The sequence below is a fragment of the Lithobates pipiens genome, unplaced genomic scaffold (assembly GCF_037356315.1).
Source record: "Lithobates pipiens isolate NorthernLeopardFrog02 unplaced genomic scaffold, aLitPip1_a1.2 Scaffold_23, whole genome shotgun sequence".
In the NCBI taxonomy this organism is placed as follows: domain Eukaryota; kingdom Metazoa; phylum Chordata; class Amphibia; order Anura; family Ranidae; genus Lithobates; species Lithobates pipiens.
Genome location: NW_027507785.1, coordinates 243,187,076 through 243,210,451, shown reverse-complemented (window position 1 = coordinate 243,210,451; position 23,376 = coordinate 243,187,076). Strand labels below are relative to the sequence as shown.

The following is a 23,376-nucleotide window of genomic DNA, read 5'->3' as shown; positions in this document are numbered from 1 at the left end:
CCACTGTCACAAACCGTGAGCAGGCAGGGTTTATCATGCAGAATAAACATGTAAAGTCTGTTCTACAGTAAGATCTCTGGTATGTAAACTGAACAGTGCATTCACACTCGGCTTACAGCATCGGCACTGACTCTGTCCCAGGATTATGACTTCTTCATTGACCACTGCAGTGATGTCAACCTGCAGTGGTCAAGGAAGATGACCAAAGACCAGCACACAGCAGATGCCAGTGATGAACGGGACCATTGAAGTAATTGATGTTACTGTGGCTACAGTTGCAAATATTAGGAATTTTTTACAGTCCGTGGGAATATAACCAACCTCACTGGACTTGGCTAAACTAGGAATATTTACCCCAGATTGAACATAAGGACAGTGTAAATGGTGGACCGAGAGTCATAACATTTTTTGAAAGAGTCGCAAGCTATGCTTTAAGGTCAAAACCTATCAGTAACTGATCATACCATCTGTTGCTTTTTGAGCTCTTGTGGGATCAATGGAAAAAGACCCAGGTGGACTCACTGTTGAAAGAAAAACACACCAAAAAAAGCTAGACTGGGCTTGCAAAATGCACATGGACAATGCTTTTGGGAGAATATTCTTTGGACAGAAGTGACAAAACTCGAGCTGTTTGTCAAGTTACATCCACTCTATATGTTCAGACAAAAAATTAAGTTTTCAAAGAAAAGAACTCTGAAACATGGAGTAGGCTATTTTTTTTTTCTGGTACATGTGAAATGTATTGCCCAGTGTCAGAAAGCTCTGTTACAGGTCATGTCTTCAAAAGCACACAGCCCCGCTCCACATGTCCAAGAATGCCTTAGGCAGGCCATACATGGGTCAAAATTGGAAAGAATTTGCTTTTGAAAATCTTATCCAAGTGTTTTTGTTCGTATTTCACACCAGAAAACAGCCAATTTTCATGCGGCCATCGAATTTGAGTAATCGGACATGTTGGACGTTTTTTGAAAAGTGAACAATTTTCTAATCAATGATGGGAGAATTGTGCAAGAAATGTAATCCTAAAAGAAATGCGCATGTGCAAGAAAAGAAGATTCCCAGCCACGAAAAGTATTTTCTGTAGCAACATGAGGTGTAGCAACATGAGGCTTGGTTGGTCGAATTTCGAAATCAAAGGTGGCACCATCGGATCACAAAACGCACACATGTTCGGATTTTCAAAAGAAGATTCTTTCAAAATTTTACCATGGCCAGCCTAAGTCACCGGTCAAACCTTTGGATAACTGGAGCAATGTTCTCAAGAAGAGTGGGCCAGACTACCAGTTGACGGGTGCAGAAGTCTCATTAAGAGCTACGGGAATCACTTGTTTGCAATAACTTACTGGGCACTTAAACCCCCCTCAGTCCCAGACCAATTTTCAGCTTTCAGCGCTGATGCACTTTGAATGACAATTGCGCGGTCATACAACACTGTACCCAAATGAAATTTTTATCATTTTTTTCCCACAAATAGAGCTTTCTTTTGGTGGTATTTAGTTACAGCTTGGAGTTTTATTTTTTGCTAAACAAACAAAAAAAGATGCAAAAAAAAAAAAAAAAAAATCATGTTTTAATAGTTTGTTATAAAATTTTGCAAACGGGTCATTTTTCTCCTTCATTGAAGTGCGCTGATTAGGCGGCACTGATGGCTGCATTGGTGGGCACTGATGGGCTGCATTGGTGGGCACTGATGGGCTGCATTGGTGGGCACTGATAGGCTGCACTGGTGGGCACTGATAGGCATAGTTAAGGCGGCACTAATAGGCACAGATAAGGCGGCACCGATGGGCACAGATAAGGCGGCACTGATGGGCAAAGATGGGCACAGATAAGATGGCATGGATGGGTGGCACGGATAAGTGGCACGGATGGGTGGCACGGATGGGCACTGATAGGTACCACTGATAGATGGGACTGATGGGCACTGATAGGTGGCACTGATAGGTGGCTCTGATAGGTGGCACTGCTGGGCACTGATGGGCGGCACTGCTGGGCACTGATGGGCGGCACTGCTGGGCACTGATGGGCGGCACTGGGTCGCAGCACCTTTGAGGCAGATTGTGGGCACTGTGGGTGGCACTGTTGGTGGCACTGCTGGATGGCACTGTGGGTGGCATTGTGGGTGGCACTGTAGGTGGCACTGTGGGCACTATGGGCACTGATGGGGGGCACTTACTTTTATTCAGGATGGCACGGCGGTGGGCAGGTGGGCACTGGCAGGGGGCAGGTGGTCAGCTGTATTGCTGGCCGTGATCGGGACTGATGTCCCGATCACGGCCGCCGGTGATCGGCTTTTTTTTTCTCTCCTCGCGCTGACAGCGCGAGGAGGAATAATAGCCGATTACCGGCTCCATTTTATCACATGATCAGCTGTCATTGGCTGACAGCTGATCACGTGATAAGGGGTCGGGATCGACCCCTTGCACGGATCGGTGATCAGGCGAGTCTCACGGACTCGCCGATCACAGAGCGCACCGCGCGCGCCCCTCAGGGGGCGCGCAGGCCGCTCGTATCCGGGACGACGTCAATGGACGTAGTCCCGGAAATGTAGGTCCGCGCTAATGCCGTCATTTGGCAATAGCGCGGATCTGTAGTGGTTAAAGTGCATCTAAATCCTGAACTCCTTTTTTTTGTCCATTCCATTGTCATTTAATTTTATTTAAATATTCTATTGAATTAAAATCAAAGGTACAGTCTGATCTTGCTGTTTATAAAATATGGTTAATACTAATTTCCGTTTAAGGTTCTTTAATAGAAAATGATGAGTTCTTTTTTTTTTTTATGGAAGAATAACAACAAATTTAGCCACATCTATGTTTGCTCATCTGATCTGTTTTGCCCCTCATGGAATGTGTGTGTCTTTAGTCTGTGATCGTCACTTATGTGTGTAGCATTTAAAATATGACGCATGCTATCAGTAGCCAGTACATAGTTTCAAATATTTTTATACTCTGAGGCTAAAAATAGATATATGTTCAATTGTTCGCTGTGCTAACTTTTAAAAAGAAGAAGAAAAAAAAAAAGCTCTACACCTTTAGATATCCTAGCTAATCCAAAGTAAAAGAAAAACTATAATTGTGGTCCAAGTATAAAGGCCAAGTTCATAATTTATAACAAAAAAAGGAAAAGTAAGTTCACTGCTGTGACCCAGAACAGTATGACCTAAAAAGCGTTGGCATTACTTCTCTTTATAAGTCCAGAATTTAAACAGCTTTTCTGAGCTTCCAGATGCAGGGGGTGGGTATCTGTCTCACTTCATGGCTCAGAGACTGGAGCTGACTGTAATCTGAGACCTGAGTGCAGGGAATTCACATTCTCTATGCAATCTCATAGGGAAACATGCACAGCTGAGGCTATCAATCAAAGGCTGTGTGATGGAGGCTCCCTCCCTGTCCCCCTCAATTATTTGCAGTCTGCATAACCTGTCAAAAATGACTCATGAGACTGAAAATGCACTCAGTGCAGTGAATTGAGATTAATGCATTGTTTTATTTTTCATGCCGCAGGTTTTCAACCACTTGAAAGTGGAACTTCACTAATTCTTTTCAACTTTCCTTCTATTAAATCTTCTGCTCTTGTTGTCGTTAACTTTGGATAGTAAAACATTTTTTTTCTGACAGTAAATACCCCACTTCCTGTTTCTTGTCTGGTAAAAAGCCTATGCTTATGACATCTTGCACAGCTCGCTTTCTCACACTCTTGTTAGTTTGCCAGGAAGGGAAGGAGGATGAGTCATAAGAGGGTCAATGATAGCTGTAGAGCTGAAGGTGTGAACAGGCACCAGCTTCAGCTGCCCACAGTTAAAATGGATGCAGCCAGACTCAGTGGAGGGAGATTTTTGCAGCATATTTGGCATGTACAGAATCACAATATATATAAAATAATACGCAAAGTGGTTAGAGGGAAGCTTTAGAATGGCAAAGATGTTTTTATTACAAATTATGTGAGCAGACTGCAGTTCCTCTTTAAAGCCTATCTGGACTAGTGATTCTCAACATCGAGACCTGAGCCCAATAAATTCTTCTGTGCCCTAACCAACTTTTTTTTTTTTTTTTTTTATTCACCCGCAGTAAATGTATGGGGATACAAAATATGTATTGAAATTCTGGAAGGTTCTGGATGGGGCTGGCTGTCACTCTATGACAGCCTTTCTCAACCTTTTCAACACAGAGGAACTCTTGAAATAGTTCTCCAGTTTCGAGGAACCCCTGCTAAAAATTAGAAGTCTACAACTCATGATACATTAGTGTGATGGTCAGAGAGAGGAATGGTCCTTACAATTGTGGTCATTGGGAAGAATTATCTCCTTACAGATAGCTAAAAATATCAATGGTGTCAGTGGGAACTTGCCTGAGAGGCAGAAATTGCCCAATGCTGAAGGAACCCCTAGCAACCTTTGGAGGAACCCTGGTTTAGAATCACTGCTCTAGGAGAATTAAGGTTCTGGAGGGGGTTATGGAACTTTGCAATAGACTTAATGGCCCTGTAGAACATGGAGCTTTTGGAGGAAGCTGGGGCAACTGTGCGGGGGGGGGGGGGGTCTTTGAAGGGGGCTGGATGTCTCTCCAGGAGGCTATGTTTTTTTTGTAGGGGCAATTTGGGAAACTGGAGTACACTTCTGGGTCTGGAGGGCACAGTAGGACACTCTTGGGGACACTATGGAGGGGTGGAGGACATGCAGCAAGCTAGAGGGCACTGCATTGAGCTTTAGAGGCATCAAGGGGACTGAGGGTTTTTAAGGGGCCGGAGGCTATTGGAGCTTGGGGGGCACTGTGTGAGATTAGAGGATATGGGATAAAGGGGGCTGTGGCCCTGCAGTTGGCCAAAGCCTGGTGGTTGAGAACCACTGCCCTAGACCTAAACAAGCAGGTTAACTCTTGCAGTGTGGGCACTGACCCACTGCATGGGAGGAGGACTTTTTTGGTTTTCCCAGAGCTGCAAATTAATATAATTGCCATACCAGTGTGCCTTTAGATTCATAAAGTCTGGCAGAAAAAAAACATCCCTACTGTTTGCATTCCTTTCCTGCCTAGTTGCTTGAATGCAACAGATACTAAGCTCTCATGTCCAGTAACTCCGGATCGTTTTTTTAACAGCTGCGCATGTGCAATGCGTTCTCCCCTTTGCCCCCGTCGCACCTTCAGTTTTGTTGCTGAGTATAAAATACACTGCACAGTGAACTTTAATCTACTAGGGCCCCTGAACTGCATAATCCACTTGAATTTAACCCTTAAGTGGGGAAAAAGGTAATCTGATAAATACCTGAATTAACGCCATGTAGAATTGTAAATATACATTTTCTTTAGGACTTGTTTAAGCAATCTACCAAGAACCAGATGTCCTGGAATTGTCCTCACTCTCGCAGCTTTTTTTAGTAGAACCTTTTCTCACAGCAGACAAATAAACCTTTTTTCATCCAACAGCTAGGAGTGACGCTATATCTTTTGTAGCAGTCTAGCTTCAAAAACCTTCTTGTCGGATATCAAGGTCATCCGAAAAATGATTAGATGTGGCTTATGTATTGCTCCTGCTGTAACTGTCTTTAGCATTGGTCATGTCGACAATCCAAAAATTAAAAAGAACAAGTATGCTATTAGCCCTAAATCTCAACTGTTCCTGTATTTCAACCAAATCCTTCTGTTCCTCTTTCTTTTTTAGAACGTCCCGCTTTTTGATCTGACTTAGAAACTAGCATAATAAAATGTACCTTCCAAAACTATTCATCCAATTTTGCTATTATTTTCAAATGCTATGAAGAAAAAATAGTGGTGAAAAAAAAGTGGCTTTTTGCGTGATCATATTTTTTACATTTATTTGTCGCACTCAATTGGAGGCATGACGGGGGTCTGCCCAATGCTTAAATATTGTGTGATAAAAGATGCTCTTCTTTCCCATGATAAAAACCGGGAGGGGCTATGATCTAAGGAAGTGGTAACTGAGAAAAGCTAACTGGTTGGCTCACATGGATAGACTATCAGACTTTTGAGTAATCCGACATGTTGGAAATTTTTTGAAAAACAAACTATTTTCTAATCAATGATGGGAGAATCGCGCATGTGCAAGAAAAGAAAATTCCCGGAAAGAAAAGAAGATTCCCAGCCACGACAATTCTTTTCTGTAGCAAAGTGAGCTAAAATTGAAGGCTTGGTCGGTCAAATTTTGAAATCAATGGTGGCACCATTGGATCACAAATTTTCTGATTTTCAAAAGATAATTCTTTTGAAATTCGACCATGTATGGTCAGCCTAAGAAAATGTCAGGAAGACCTACTTGAACAGCTAAACTTTTTATTTGGGGTTAAACAGAGGCACTTTGATGATGGCAGGTGTGTACTGACTCTTATTTAACGTAAGTTTGAATGTGATTGCTTTAATTAAACACAGCTCCCTCCACAGTTATAAGGGGGTGTGCACACTTTTGCAACCATTATTTCAGTTTTTTATTTTTACCCCCCCCCCCCCCCCCTCCCAAAAAAAAAGTTTTCAGTTTGTTCTACAATTGAGTTGTGCAGTTTATAGGTCATATTAAAGTTGGAATAAGTTCTGACATTTTATGTCTCATTTTCTTTTACATCACAGAAACCTGACATTTTAACAGGGGTGTGTAGATTTTTGATATCCACTGTGTCTTCCTGGCCTAATGACAGCTCCTTCCTTCATTTCATGTTCTGTTACCGATGTGAAATAAAACCAGAGAAAAATTTGAAGCATCTACTCTTCCCAGGTCAATCTAAAAGAAAATGTAAGGAAAAAAAAAAAAATAACAACTTTGGCTCCATTTTTCATATGATTTGTTTTTTTGACGGATGAAAAATAGTGCTTTCATCCATTCAAAAAAGGATGTTGGCAGAAGCAGATGCAAATGGATGATCGTCCGTTTTTCCATAGGAATGCATTGATGTATTTTTTTCATTCATCAATGGATGGATGAAAAATGGACAGACAGTCCGTATTTGAGAGGCCCTATAAGGTTTAGTTGCCAGTGGTGGCCACAGGTGTTCTGTCCAGCCCCGCTACCAGCAGCCTGTCAAACTCTGAGAGTCTGAGAGTTGCGGGTGGACTAGGCTGGATCGTGCAATTGGCTGTACGAATTTTTAGTGCAGTATGCACGGAAGGACGAATGCCCAGACAACTTGAATTCTGAGCATTTGTCCCTGGCCACGTACTGCCATTTGTACATCGAAGTGCATCATCTAGCCACAACAGCTGTCAGATTCTCATAGAGTTTGAGGTGTTGCCTGCAGCAGGGCTGGACAGGACCTGTGCCCTCTAACCACAGCTAAACTACAGAGCTGCATGCACCAAGGTTAAACGCACCGTACACAAGAAAACACCTAGCCTAAGATCAACAAAGACTTTCTCAATGTTGATTGATAGTCTACAAAGGCAATCATAAACCATTTCAGGAGTAAAACCAGACAGACGATTTGAACCAAGTATGGGCAGGCTGAATGTACCCAAGTCGATTGATCAACTTGGGTTAAACACGCCTGCCGGATTTACATGCGATTATTGCTAGCGCCTCTATAGCCACTAGCAATATTTGCTGTGTCCCTCCGACGGGGATAGCTCCACAATGGCTCCATGGGAGGGGTTCTCCTGTCAACACTCTGTTTTGATGGGGGAATCGAGCAATTTTTCTTTCCTGCAACCCGTGGCCAGCCTAAGGGGCAGAGTTGCTCAGTGTAATCTAATTCTGTGATTTCTTAAAACAAGCAAGTATTTTTTTGTTTTATTTATATATATATATATATATATATATATATATATATATATATATATATATATACACACACACATACATATTATGTTCTGTTTTCGCAAGGTATATTTCTTGTTAAATATAATCCTCTCTACTGATGATGTCCCATCTAAATGTTACAAATAATTCATCCTGGGTACCCAGCCCACCTCTAGCATTCCTAGTGACCGCTTTTTTCGCTCCAACAAAAAATGAATGAATGGCAGTATGGCGTACCATTCACAATTCTTTGGCCCTCTAATAGATGTATTTAGAATCCATTTAACATGCTCCCCATGTTAAAGCTTTGTGTTTTTTTGTTTTGTTTTTTTCCATCTTAATGCATCAAGTTGAAATAATACCTGTCGGTGACCTACCCTTCAGCTCCCCATTTTATTTACCTGAACCCTGGAACCTCACCCAGTGTGGACGTGCTGTCCCTCTGCCCGGAGTTCTTGGCTCTTGATTGGATAGATTAATAGCAGCGCAGCCATTGGCTCCCACTGCTCCATGGCGCAGGGGGGTGGGGCCCAAGTCATACATTTGGCGGCTATGGACGCCGAATGATGGACTCGGCAGTGTGGCCACAAGGTAACCCTCCGGGAGAGCACTTTTCTTAGGGGGTTATCTAATGGGAGGAGGAGCCATGAGAGCTGCCGAGGGACCCCATAAGACGAGGTTTCGGGGCCACTCTGTGCAAAACAAGCTGCGCAGTGGAGGTAAGTATGACTTTGTTATTTAAAAAAAAAACAAAAAAAAAAAAACAAACCCTTACAATCACTTTAAAGGCTACAAACCATAATGAAAAGAAAATATACGCCAACTGGATTTGTAATTGGGCACCGAGCGGTACATAATAAATGACAATCGGCTCTCCTGTGGGTTTGAAATTACTGGGTAAAATGTCACAATGTACTTGCCTAGTGCAGAAGTGCATTATAAAGTTCAAGGCGCTGTTTATATTTCTCTGCATGTTGCAAAGGCTGACATTTCGCATGTTCGTTTTTGTGTTGAAGGCATTTGTTATGACACATGGGCTTTCTTCTGTGTGCTTTGTGTTATATGATTGGGAAATTATCACTTTTATCACAGCTCTAAGAGATGACACGGAGACAGCCATGTTTAGGGTATATTTTCTTTTCCATCTTTAGTTAATCGCTCAACAATATTGCGTTGCTCCTGACTAGCGTATAAAAAGAAAATGACAAATGGAGAGTTAGGCTTAATGTATTTTAATAGAATATCTAAATGGTGTGACTGCGCATGCAGTTACGGATAGTCTGTTGCACAGCTGCAAATTACATTTGATTGCTGAACTGTCTGCAGTTGCAGTATGTAAAAGTGTGACAGATGTCGAGGCATTCTACAGTAATAAGCCAGCTTTAATTACTGTATTTATTGGTGTATAACACTCACTTTTACACCATGAAAATCGGGTGCAAATAGCGTGCGTGTTATACGCCAATACTTCAATTTTAGCTACCTTATTTAAAATTAAAAATTTTTTCCAGAAACTTCCCTCTTAAAATGAATGTGCGTGTTATATGCCGATAAATACAGTATATGTAGTTGTTTATTTTTGGTTGAGAAAAGGGGGGATAAGGGGGGATTCTTTTTTGGAGTGCTTCATGTACTTGGTGATCAATGCAGAATAGATATGCAGCATGCTATGTTTCAAATGCCAATATGAGCAACGACATGTCTCCTAGTCTATGTGATCCAATTTATGTGGACAGTATGACCACTTGCCGACTTGTCTTCATCCACAGGCTGTATACATTTTCAGTATTGTTCATGTTGTGCTGTAAAATATCTCTTATTACGTGCGAAGATAGTGCATGACAAAAATACATATGATAAAACAAAGGTGAGCACAAACACTCCTCAAGTGAAAAACATTCATTAAAGTGGAGTTCCACCCACTTTTACAACTTGGTCTTAAAGGAAAGACCACTCCCCCACACCTCGTTTTTGGATAACTCCGATTTTTTTATTTTATTTTTTTTCTGAAGTACATAGTGTACTTCCGCTGTAGCTCGGCCGCAGACCAGTGCGTAATTTCCTCCTCCTCCCCCGCTGCCTTCTGGGACCTTTGTCTGTCCCAGAAGACGACTGGGCCCATTCAGAAGGGGCCGTGGGACTTGTTCTTTCGCAGTAGGAAACGGCTATGAAGCCTGAAGGCTCCACTGCCGTTTTTCCTTGGTTAGAATGGTGGCGCCTGCACCCGATCCGATGGACAGATCAGCCTGGGGGGGCAACGTTGCGGGCTCCCTGGACAAGTAAGTTTCCTTATTAAAATTCAGCAGCTACAATGTTTGTAGCTGCTGACTTTAAAAAAAAAATTTTTTGCAGCTGGAACACCTCTTTAATAAACAAATAGTCTATATAAATTGTTAAAAAAACAATCGGCGCCAAATAAATTACTTCCTCCTATAACACGGTAGTAAATTGTGTAAAATCACTGATATATGTGACTGCACAACTGCTGAACATTTAGTAATACACCACACCAAATTCAATATGGTTTTCGAAACAGTGCAGCGCTGTGTCTCATTAAATAATGTCTATAAAAAATTTTTTATTTTTTTATTTTTTTTTTCCATAATAGTTTTTATTAATATTTTCAACAAAATTCCACAATCCTCATAAAGGCATTTTATATGAAAGCTAAACAGAACTGAACAATTGGTCTCTAGACAATACAGAGTGAACAGAGGTCTACATATTCCTATGTATGGTATATGTAAATCGGGGCCCACTGCTTTGGAACTTCCGTCTAGGCTGCTTTGAGCTAACTTTCATAAGATGGGTTAGTGTATAAAAATTTATATTGAACATTTCATGATCCAAAAAATATTTTAAATGAAAAAAAATGAAAATGTCAAAAAATTTGAAAAAAACTGTTCATCTGTGTCAATGCTTCCAAAGCAATTACTGCTGTGTGTGTTCGTCCTCAAAAGGACCAATATCCAGTGCACACCTCCACCAGCTAAAGAGCCTGCTCACCTCAAAGATGAATGGAAAAGCATAGACAAATCACTCCTGGTGTCCACCACAATGGATCAACTTTCACTCTCCAATGGTCTCCAGACTGCTCCTCTTTGTGGGTAATCAGCGTTTTGTATTGCCGTCAGACAAACCTTCCTTCACTTTCTCATAAGTGCTAAATCACACTATTACATGAAACCTCAAGCACAAGTGCCATAGTGTACTCTATTTGCATGTTTATTAAAAGCCCCTAAAACAAATCCACTTACAAGATAAAAATTTTAAAACCGCATGTCTCAAATCATCACTTCATTCACCGCAAAATCTACAGTCACGAAGCTTCACAGATTCGGCTCCTCCCCTCAACGCGTGTCGTCATCTCATTGGCCTTCATCAGCAGACTGATTTGTCTATGCTTTTCCATTCATCTTTGAGGTGAGCAGGTACTTTAGCTGGTGGAAGTGTGCACTGGATATTGGTCCTTTTGAGGATGAACACACAGATTGACACAGATTAACTATTTTTTTTTTTTCAATTTTTTTTTACATTTTTCTTTAATTTTAAAATATTTTTTGATCATGAAATTTTTATTTTGAAATGTAATTTTGTATGCACATTATTTAATGAGACACAGCGCTGCACTATTTAGAAAACAAAATAGTCCATATAAATCCGCCATTACACTTGATGTTTCTCTTCAGTAGGAAAACTTTTGTGTTTTTAACCACCACCACACAAATCCACGGCTCGCCAGAAATTTAGACCTCTAAGATAAGAGATCTCACAGCACTTTACCTGTATCAAGGGACTTCTAGTAGTAGCCTTTATAAAAGCTTCTGCCATTTAAAATTTAAGCCCAGTCACATCACAGTATCCATTACAACTGAAAGATCAAAGGGACTTAGTGTAGCTTTAAAACTACACCCTTTATTTATAAAAGAAAGGTAGTCACGTTCCAAGACAAAGCCACAATGCATGAAATCCCCGCCATTCAACTGAATTTGAATATTAACAAGTGCTGACTTCTCAATGTATTTTTTATTTTTTTTACTTTAATGTGATTGCACTAAGCCGCGAGTAAACACTCCCTAGGGACACACTTAAAGCGGAGGTCCACCCTAAAAATAAAAAAAATTACATAAAAAGGCTCCTAAAAAAAAAATGTGAAAAAAAATTGAAATTTTTTTTTTTTTTTTACTTACCAGAAATGCCTGTTGCTAGGCAGATCGTCCTAATCTGCCACTTTCTATTCCGCAGTAGTGTTCATTATTTTCATCCTCGCGTTGTCTTCTGGGGAATGGAGCGCTCTGTTTTCTGGGACCTGTGTGTCGCCCCTGGTGTTAACCCCTTCCCTTCCAGTGTCATTAGTACAGTAACAGCATATTTTTAGCACTGATCACTGTATTCGTGTCACTGGTCTCCAAAAAGTGTCGGATGTCTGATTTTGTCCGCTGCGATGTTGCAGTCCCGCTAAAAAATTCTAATTGCTGCCATTACTAGTAAAAAAAATTCTATAAAAATATCCCAACATTTGTAGTCGCACTAACTTTCAATCAATCAATATACACTTAATGGGATTTTTTTTCCCCAAAAATATGTAGCAAAATACATTTTGGCTTAAATTGATGAAGACATTAGATTTTTTAATTTTTTTATTGGATATGTATTACAGCAGAAAGTAAAAAAAAAGGGTTTTTTTTTCAAAATTGTTGCTCTTTTTTTGTTTATAGTGCAAAAAATAAAACCCGTAGAGGTGATCAATTACCACTAAAAGAAGGCTCTATTTTTGGGGAAAAAAGGATATATTGTTTGGGTACAGTGTTGCATGACTACGCAATTATCAAAGTAACGCAGTGCCCTATTGCGAAAATGGACTGGTCATGGTCAAGGGGTTAAAACCTTCCCGGGGCTTAGATAGTTAAAAATCTTTTGTTTTAAAACAAGGTTCCATTTTTTTTCTTACTTGGAAAATAAATTGTTCCGCTAAACAAATCTAGCTTGTGGCCAGACTACAGGGTGTACAGCACAGTCCTGTGGAATGAGTATTCACATTCTTCCTATTGTTCTGCACTTGGATTGTGGTTTGAGGCTACATTTAACTGTATCGAGGTCGTTTTCTTCAGAAATGTTAGAAATTTAGATAATTGACCATATTTGGTCAGTTTTCACAAGCAGTAGAACCAGATAATTACTCTGGATTACTCTACTCATGTATGGAGTTATAAAACAAGCATCTAGTAACACAATCACTTGAACCATGTTGAAAACTATTTGCTATTGAAGTGCTCAATTCTCTCAGAGAAGAAAACTATTTATTTTTTGCATATATATAATACTGCAAAGTTTCATTTTAGCAAAGGCTGATGGATGAAAAAGCGAGAGGTTAGAGCAGCAGTAATCTTAAATAGGGCAGACAGATATCTCCTGAGCCTTTTAATCTAGGACTGCAATACTGTATAATTAAGTGCTTGCATGCAACAAGGGGTCCTGTTGGTCAAAACCGAGATCAAGAGAAAAATTAATTAAATGAAATCTTTCCTGAGCGAAATGCGTAGGAAGCATTTTCTGATGTCCTTCTAAAATGCTAGTTGACTGGCTCTTGCCAGCTCTCTTCCTTACTCTCCAAGTTTAAGCCATTGACCCAGAACAAGTATGTAACAACTGAAACTGATGAAAAAAAATCCAGATCTGCATAGTTTGTCTAAAGGAAAACCATATACCCACAATGCTTCTGGTTGCCAAAGTCTTAGGTGAGCTAAGTGACCTTATTCTCTTGCTAACAAAAAAAATAAGTGCCCTTTTATATTAGGATCTCCATCAGAGTCTCCCTTACATCAAGATGCTCATCGGTGTCCCTCTAACCAATGTAAGGCCAACAAAGTTGTAGCAGCAGAGCGGTAGGCAGCGCTGATCTGAGCAGGGACCTTTCCGCCATCCTGTGATTTCTGGGGCAAACATATCTTTGGTTGTTAGGACATCAAGGGTCCTAGCAACCAACTAGGGAGATGACAGCATTTTAGTAAGGGGGAGGGGGGTTGCTTTTAAAAAAAGGGGCATGGTGGTTTGATGGGAGAAGTGGGAGACGATAAGCATCCTCTGCCGATCTATATTCTCAGTCTCTGCACATTGAGGATATGCCACTGATTCTAGCTGTGGGCCAAATAAAATCTTGTAGCAGGTTGTAGTTTGGAGAGCCCATTTTAGTTCAGGTGAAATGGCTTTGTGCCAGCAATTTCCATTCATGGCAAGGAAGAAGAGGCTTCTTATTAAAGCGGTAGTAAAGCTGCTGACTTTTTTTTTTCTGACCTGCAAGGGAAAAGTCATAATGAGCTAGTATGAACCACATACTAGCTCATTATGAAATACTTAACTTAGAACAAGGCCCCGACATCTCGTCCGAACCACGCCGAAGGAGCTGACCTGTTCCCTAGGCATGTCTTCTGGGTATCGCGGCTCCGGCGCTGTGAGTGGCCGGAGCCACGATATCGTCACTCCCGCGCACGTGCGCGTGAGATCTCTTTCTGGCAGGGTCCAGCATCTGCCGGGAAGCCCCAAAGGCAGTCAGCGGCGCATTGCGAAGGGAATATCTCCTAAACCGTACAGGTTTAGGCAATATTTTTTTTTTACCTACAGGTAAGCGTTATTATAGGCTTACCTGTAGGTTAAACTTCTAAAAAAGACTATACAACCACTTTAACTAAAAATATTAACCTGATGGATTCATGCTGATTTGCCTTGTGGAAGCAGATGAAATGTGAATTTTACTGATGAATCCACTTAAGTTGGAGTTTGAAATCTCACCCCTAAATGAAAGGGTTCATACTTTCCCCCTCTGTGCAGTTGGTTTTGCACAGAGGAGGCCCGATCCTACTCTTCTGGGGTCCCTCAGCACCACTGGTGGCTCCTCTTCTCGAGTGCCCCGTCAGAGAATAGCTCTCCTTTGGGACACCCATGTGGGCGTGCTGCTGTGTCTATTGACACAGACAGCAGGACTCAGCCAGCCCCCGATGCCTACGTCATTGAATTTGATTGACAGCAGCGGGAGCCAATAGCTGCACTGCTATCAATCTATCCAATCGGGACACCGTTCTGAGCTGGTGTGCTCGTTCCCATTGTGGGAATTATGGGGCTCAGGTAGGTAAAAGGGGGTCTCGGGGGGGGGGGGGGGGCTGCTGCACTGCAGTAGGTTTTTCACCTGAATACGTACTGTAGAATGCATTCAGGGGAAAAACCTCAAAGGTTTGCAACCCCTTTAAAGCTTGCAAAAGTTTCGAGTTTTTCTTCCATCATACAGCTACAGTAACTTGTTGATATACCATCAAATGCCAGGGCCATATTGTTTAAAATACTCACAAGATTTGTCTATCCCGTAGTAAAAAAACATTCTGGAAAGGCATTGTATTCTGTCATAGTCTTGAGACATTGGCTCCATCCACTGGGACTGTGTTGAGTGTCGCAGATTATACTAAACACCTCTCAGGTGGATTGTATTTCGGTTCACAACGTGTGGCATTGGGTCCTTGGAGGGAATATTCCTAATAAAGGCACTGTATACAAAGAAGTGGTAATAGCTTTGTTTACTTCTTGTGAACGGGCAGCCTTGTTGTGTTATTGGTGTATATTGTGCAATCCAGTTCCCGTTCTTGTCTGAACATGAACTGTTAGAGGAATAATAACTTAAAGTGAATTTGGCTTTCAGTCCAACGTTAATCATGTTTTTCCTTACTGTAAGGATAGACACTTTTATATATATAATTTCTCTCAGCCACCAGGCTTTTGTAGCACCTGTTGCCATCTTCATCCTGTAGCTATTGTGGTTGTGAATTACGTTCGTTTGTGACATTTCAAGAAGACCAACTGATCTGAGGGAGATCAATCATCCAAAATGGCTTTTTCCCTGTCACTTTTGTTCCTCTGAGATATATGGTAATGTGTACTCCTTCCAGTACTTTTCCTATAAGGATTAATGCGGTTTTGTAGACGTATGAAATTTGACGGACATTGTTCCCAAGCAAAATTGTATGTTTACGTAACAAGTGTAATTTTCATGCTGGGCAAAGCCACCGATTTCTGTGGTCCCACCAGCAACCTATGTTGACCTTCCTTTCCCATGAATGCCCCTTTGTCACTCCTATGTGATAGTGCTGCTGGCCTAAGTGGCCAATCGGCAAAAAATGTGTACGTTCCCATGGTCGAAGAGCAAGTCGCATGCTCCCCACACCTGGAAATATAGCATTTTTTTTCTCTTTTTCAGCAGCCAAGTTTAGGAGCATAAGACTGAAGGACAGGTATGTGTGCATCCTTGAATTTGTGGTCAAAATGGAAGCCTGAAAAACTGTTGGTTCTGTTTTAATTGTACTGAATCCTTATCCATTTTGGTGAAATTTAGAGAACTCTTGCATTGTGTACATTGCTCTTGTTCCATGTAGTAAAAATTATGCAAGTTCCAGTTTTGCCTTTTTACAAATGCTTTCCGTTCTTTTTCAGAAAGGGCAATCGCTCGCCATGAAGTACGGGAAATTGAACAGCGCCACTCCATGGATGGCTCCCGGCAAGAAGTGGTTCTTGATGAGGATGATGACATTTTGATTATTTACAACAGAGTTCCTAAGACTGCCAGCACTTCCTTCACAAATATTGCGTATGACCTGTGTGGGAAAAATAAATACCATGTACTTCACATCAACACGACTAAAAATAACCCTGTAATGTCTCTTCAAGACCAGGTAAGGTTGTATTCTGACCGAGATAATGGAAATGTGTTTTTCTTTGCTTTTTCTCCATTAGTTCTAAAGATACTGTATATGCAGGGTGAATTATGATCTATCCAAAGGGTACTTGTAATGGGGGCATATGGTGACATTCAGTGTTTTATTTATATATAATATATATCATTTTATTTTGTACTCTTCTCTTTGTAAAGGATATCTGATATCAGTTTATTGCCTTTTTTGGCAAGCTTGCAAATGTACGTTTTGAAAGGAGGATGGAGAAGGGTGTTGCTGGGGTAGATATATTATGTCGAAAGCAGTCTACCTTACATCCAGTTATCGGGTTCATATTGGTTAGTGCTCACTAACAAAGGTGTGCTACAAACAGATGTCAGATCACTGAGGACTTTTTCAGTTTAATTGGCCTTGGTAGAAGGTCCTAGGGCTTTAAAATAATTTTTCAAACTTTTTTTGTTTGTATAAATGTCCCCTAATGCTGTTTTACCCAAATCTGCTTTTCCTTTGAAGAGCAGCTGTGAAAAGAAGCAGGCTTAAAGCGGGAGTCTGCCAGGGGTCCGCCGTTTTTTTTTTTTTTTTTTTTTTTTTAAGCCAGCAGCTACAAATACTGCAGCTGCTGACTTTTAAAATAATGACACTTACCCGCCCAGCGCGCCCGAGATGTCGGCACCCGAAGCCGATCTCTCGATCGTCTCTCAGGTGCTGCCGCCGCCATCTTGGGTATGGGAATCAGGAAGTGGAGCCTTTCGCCTTCATTTCCCGGTTCCCTACTGCGCATGCGCGAGTCGCGCTGCGCAATAAGGATGGACCCCACTGTCTCTGGGATCCATGTGTTTCCCAGCAGGCAGCGGGGGACCTTCGGAAAGGGCCGTAGATTCTGCAGAATCTACGCCGGAAGTGGGTGCAGATACCTGTACTGTACAGGTACCTGCACCCCCCTCCCCCCTGAAAGGTGCCAATTGTGGCGCCGGAGGGGGGGAGGGTTCCAATGAGCGGAAGGTCCACTTTAGGGTGGACCTCCACTTTAAGAAGATCATTGCAGACCTTATAGGGCCACTGGCATTAAAAAATTGTGTTCTGACAACATTATGTGGTTAAAAATGGAGAGGATTGCATTCAGTAGCCGTAATAAAGCCAGCCATTCAGGTTTGAATCTTGGCCAGTTCAGCAGGAAACAGCCAAGATTCAAACCATGTATGGGCTGCTGAGTGTACCAAAGTTGATCGATTAACTTGAGTACAACTAGCCTGTCAGATTTTACATGTGACTGTTACTACTGGCTCTGGGGAGGGGGGGGGGGGGGGGGTGGAGATTGAGCAATTTTCTTTCTTGTGGTTGCAGGAAAGAAAATCAGTCCATCTATGGCCGGGTTAATGGATTCAAAGCACTGTGGCAGATTGTTACTTGAAGGTAGCAGATGAGAAGTAGAAGGAAGAGCATCCCAGGTGTGAGTGCCGGTCATTTCGAGAAATACAATGGGTCCAAGCTCTCCGTTATAGGGGATCTACCCTTCCACGGTCTTGAATGTAAAATTTCACAGCTTTGGTGCCATTTCCACATCATTGATGCTTTGAAGATCTGTGCGCTACCTAGAACACATTTCTAAAAAGGTTTTTAACACAACCAGGGGAATTCAGTAAGGCTCTTTTAAAATGGGCAATTAAAAAATCCCCACCTCCTGTTTCAGTAAATTTACTGCCGCATGCAGAAGATTCCGATCTCTGTTGTTAAAAGCGCCACTTTTACAAACTTAATTTGTAATGCACCAATTTGAAAATAATTACCTCCAGGTCGTAGATAACGAAAGTGGAGGTAGTCGAGACCAACTCCAAGTTGGCATACATAGACAAGCAAAGTGCCTGCCCCCTTACACAGCGTCTCAGAGGCATATTCTTCTGTTCTACTCATCACTGGTAGTTAAGGGCGCTGTTGGCTTCACAGCATCTTAGGAGCCTGAAGCCTGAAGAGGAAGCTGAGACACTAGATCCCACTCAGGTCCACTATCTCTGTGTGAATGATAGCAGGCAGTGGGTGAGTTCTTTAGCCAGTGGCAGGTTGTCTATTGGCTAAGGATGCTCACTGCCTGTTCTGTCTCAGTGTTCCTCCACACTCAGAGCATGCCCCAGATTCGTGTACCTGTTTGTAACCAGTTAATTAATGTCATTGGCATCAACATTTGGCACGTCAGAATTCTAAAGCATGTTGGAAATGCACTGTGAATCCTCCTAATGTACAAAAAAAGAAGGGGGCGCCTCTGGGTGTAGATTTTTTTAAAAAACAGTTTATTCACAAGTCATTCTAAAACAGAGAGATTTTGCACTCACATTTTCCATAAAATAAGCAAGCATGTGGAATAAGAGGGGTCATCTGATTTAGTCCGTCACTTCTATTCCGGTCCGCAAGTGTCCTGTTGTCCTCTCCTGGCGTTACCACTGGTTAGTTGTTTCAAGAGAAGCCGGCTCGGTGGACGCAGGGGATGTTATTCCAAAGCGAGGCTTGGTTTGCTGTGACATGCGGGTCGCGGAATTGTGACGTCACGACGGGCGACACGTTTCCTGAGCGTTCGGGTCGAGGTGGGAGGACGACCGCGCTCTTTCATCAGGCCAATCCTGAAATATCTCATATGTACTATCGTTTTATATAGTTTTATACAGACAGCCTCTTTTTTGAGCATACTATTATGTGATGTTTGCGCCTTAACTTAAATCCTCCTAATGTGTTTAGAGGGTTTTTTCTGTTTGGAATGATTTGGGTTTCCATAGCAGTTGTCTTTAAGCTTTTGGAAAATGCTATTTTTGTGTAAACATATAATATATATATATATATATATATACACACGCGTTGGGCTTCAGCCGATGCAGCTCCCTTGTCACAATATTGCTCTATGAAAGTTCATAATTGCCTTTTTTCCCCTGCAAGCCTAACCTAGTTTACTGTCTTATGTGAAGTCTATAAAAATAAATCCTCGTACCCAGGAACATACTGGCTCCTGAGACTTATGATCACTTGACTGTGAACACATCATCCAATCAGATTGTTATCAAAGCTCTCCTTGAGCTCCCAGTGTAATCAGCTGAAGGTACGACATGAAAAAGGCTTGTGTTACAATGCTGCATTATCTTTGTAATCAGCCTTTAAAACATGGTGCTTTACTAATACGTTTCTTTTTATATGTACAAATCCTAAGCCCATACTTATTTGAAGAAAAAAAATAAATGATATAACCACCCATCGATCAAGTTAGTTAATTAACATCTGAAAAAGCAGCGTGATTTTAATTGTTATTTGCGATGTTAGAAAGGGGAAGAAATCTATGTTCCTCGGCGGATTTTGTTTCGCTCCAGTAATATGAGAATATCTGCTCAATTGATATGCCAAAGTAGGCAATGTTATTTTAAAATGAATCAAACTGTCACAGTTTTATGCGACAGATACAGTTGTAATACATCATTGTGTCTGGTGCTTCAGGGTTACCAGCAAGACGGTGGCATTCTGGGTAGCAAGAAACTGATCATTTTATTTCCCTTGCCAGAATTTGCATGTTAGAGTTTAATGGATCTCTTGATGCCTTCACAAGCAGGTCCAAGAATCTGAATTGACTATTAGGCTGTTAAGTTTTTGTTATTTTAAAACCAAAAGATCTGGCTGCTTTGGCATTTCAGCCAAAAGGCTGGATTGTGCAGGATTAGGGTCTTTTATACAATAACTGTATACACTTACACTGTGGAACCGCCACTCAGCATGGCCAATCCTAGTGTAGATGTTATGGTAGTGAGGTACCCCACCAGTGTATGGACGCAGGATTCTCAACCAGGCAGATTGAGGGGCTCCTGTTTATTTGCTTATTTGGGAGGAAACTGGCTTTTCAGTTTCATCATTATTTACTAAAGTCTACTTTGGGACCTTGAGCCTGGGGATTTCGTAGCGATCCGGGTGGGATGAAATCCCCAGTCCTGGGTCCGGGTTTTGAGATCCACCAGCATAATGACTAGTCAGGTGTGTGCGGGGCTATTTGTAGACACCTGACTGTGGTTCTGGGCTCCACCCTCCTGAGGAGTCCAGGCGAGCAAGGGAGAAGTGTGCATGTCTGCACAGTTCTGTCTGTCAGAGCAGACAGAAGGTCCAAGTCGGTGGGCTGTAGCAGCAAGGAAGCTGGAAAAGAGTGCCAATGTACAGGAACTCTGTAGAGACAAGAGGCCTGAAGCATAAGCCTGAGCAGCGGTGCTGCTTTAGAGCCAGGTGGCTTGGTATTTTTCATTTATTACTACTGTGAAGTTGAAAACCTTGCGTAGGAATTCTGGATGGACATTTTCTTTCTTTAATAAAAGTGGGCCTACAAGCCCTTAAACGGCATATCTGGTGTGGACTCCGCTCTCTGGTAGGCTCTACACTGAGCTAAACAACCCCCAAATGTGTACGTGTGAAGGCCTCAATCAATGCCACTCTTTGGGCCATGCCCTCTGACATGTTTCACCCAACCTACCAGAGCTTATTCATTGCCCCCTATGATTAAGCCCTTGTTTGTGGGGCTGAACGTGTCAGGAGGCATGGTCTGAGGAGCGACATTGACTGAGGCTTTCTCATGTTTTATACGTACACATCTATACTAGGATCGGCCATGCTGAATGGTGGTTCCACGTTGAAATGTTCACTGGATGAGTTTTTCTTATGCTGGCATCCCTACTATTCTGCGTGTCAATGGGGTCCTACACCTCAGCCTGGAGAGACACCACAAAGTTATAACTGATTACACCAAAGGTATTGAATTAAAATTCACGCAGGTCCAGCCAGTAACATCTTCTTCCACCAGAGGTCCGAACCAAATTTTTTTTCAGCAGTTTCTTTCTAGATCACAATCCTTTAATTCAGTGTCCTCAGTTCTCCCCACACATCACAGTCCCCCCACTTCACATCAGTTTCCCCTTTACTATAATGTACCGAACCCCCATTCACATCACATACACCCTTTATTCACAGGAGTCATCAACCCCCCCTTCAAATCTTCACCGCCACCCCACAGTATTGTCCTCTGCCCCCTTCACATCCTTCACCAACAGTACTGTCCTCTGCCAATTTCACATCACTCACAGTACTATTCTCTCTCCCCCCCCCGAGGCCATGGCTGGGTATTTTAGCCGCAGGCTCATAAAAGCTTGCCTTTTGGTAAGCGCACATTTTATGTCGTGGAGGGGCACTGTCTTTTGAGAGGTATATCTCACAAGAATCTATGCTGATGTGTTTTATCAATTTTCATATTTTTACACATTGTGTGTCGTAGTTCACATACATTCATTGTTTGGATCAGCCAATATTTTTTTTTTGTGTGCTTTTATTTGTTTTTATTTTTATAGCGCTGCTACATTGAATTTCTTATCTATGCATGTGTGTATCTCGCAGTTTTAGCAGCTGCTTTATTTATTTTATTTTTAGTTATTGTGTGTTTTTATTTTTTGTTTTAGCACGGCAATTTCCATTTTTCTATTAAAGTAACGCAGTGCCGTATCGCAAAAAATGGCCTGGTCAGGAAGGGGGTAAAAGCTTCCGGAGCTGAAGTGGTTAAACACTGCTCTGTCTTAGGCCACAGCAGTAAAAATCTATTTTTTTTTTCCTGCGTCTAAGTAAATTTACATATCTGATGAGGCAGGTAGGTGGTTTTGTGTAAAATTACAGTTACCCTTTAAAGTTTGATGCCTCTGTAAAGTAAAGAAATGTCTATGGTAGAACATAAACTGGTATACAAATACCAAACATATGCAGGGGAAAAAAAAAGCGTTTTACCTCCCCATGTGTTCTGCTGTGAGAAGCACCTCAAGCTCCCATTGAATGGAGTTTTCAGTTCATGATCCCTTCGGGATTATTATAGTCGTGGTGCCCTTGGTGCTCTCATTACACTCATCACATGAGCACCTGTGTGATTATGCCATGTGAAGTGTCCTCCAGCGCAAGCTAAAGAAGAAAATTGGGTTGATGTCACTATGTATTTAGAGTACACCTGTACTTGTCAGGCAAACAATATAGTCATGCGCCACAGAATTTGGATGCATCAGGAGGGTACAGTTCAATGGTACATTTTGGGCACCACTGGCCAATTGAAATTTTTACTTGTTTGAAACTTAAAAGTAGTACAAAGTAAATTACTACTGCAGAAAGCAGTAAAAAACACAACGTATTACTATACCACATATAAAAAAGGAGTGTTCTGCTGTGCACAAAAACCCTTTGAAACATTTTTTCGAAAGACTTACAAAAATAAAAGAACTAAAATGTCATTTTAGTTGCTGTGCCCATTGAATGGTTTGTGGCTATCAAATCCTTTGTTATGAAATGCCATGCCTGTATCATTTAATGTCTTTGACTATGTACACGTTGTAGCGTGACTGTTTGCCTGCTATGGAATTCCTGCAATTGTGTTAATTCTTTTCAGTAAAATTTGTTTTTGATTTAACCACTTAAACCCCAGACCATTTGGCTGGCCAAAGGCCGAAGCACTTTTTGCAATTCAGCACTGTGTCGCTTTAACTGACAATTGCGTGGTCGTGCAAAGTGGCTCCCAAGCAAAATTGACGCCCTTTTTTTCCCCCACAAATAGAACTTTCTTTTGGTGGTATTTGAGCACCTCTGCGGTTTTTATTTTTTGCGCTATAAATAAAAAAAAGAGCGACAATTTTGAAAAAAAATGCTTTACTTTTTGCTATAATAAATATCCCCCAAAAATATATAAAAAAAAAACATTTTTTTTCCTCGGTTTAGGCTGAAACGTACTCTTCTATATATATTTTTGGTAAAAAAAATTGCAATAAGCGATTATTGATTGGTTTGCGCAAAATTTATAGCGTTTACAAAATAGGGGATAGTTTTATGGCATTTTTGTAAATTTTTTTTTTTACTAGTAATGGCGGCGATCAGCGATTTTTATTGT

At 41.5% G+C, this 23,376-nt stretch overlaps 1 protein-coding gene across 1 annotated transcript in view; it reads left to right on the top strand.

Annotated features, from left to right (window-relative positions):
• HS2ST1 (heparan sulfate 2-O-sulfotransferase 1) overlaps positions 1-23,376 on the top strand; it is a 231,905-nt gene that overhangs the window by 136,526 nt on the left and 72,003 nt on the right. The window contains exon 2 of the mRNA XM_077452962.1: positions 16,216-16,454. Within this exon, the coding sequence (XP_077309088.1) occupies positions 16,216-16,454 (239 nt within the window). The remainder of the gene's footprint in view (positions 1-16,215; positions 16,455-23,376) is intronic.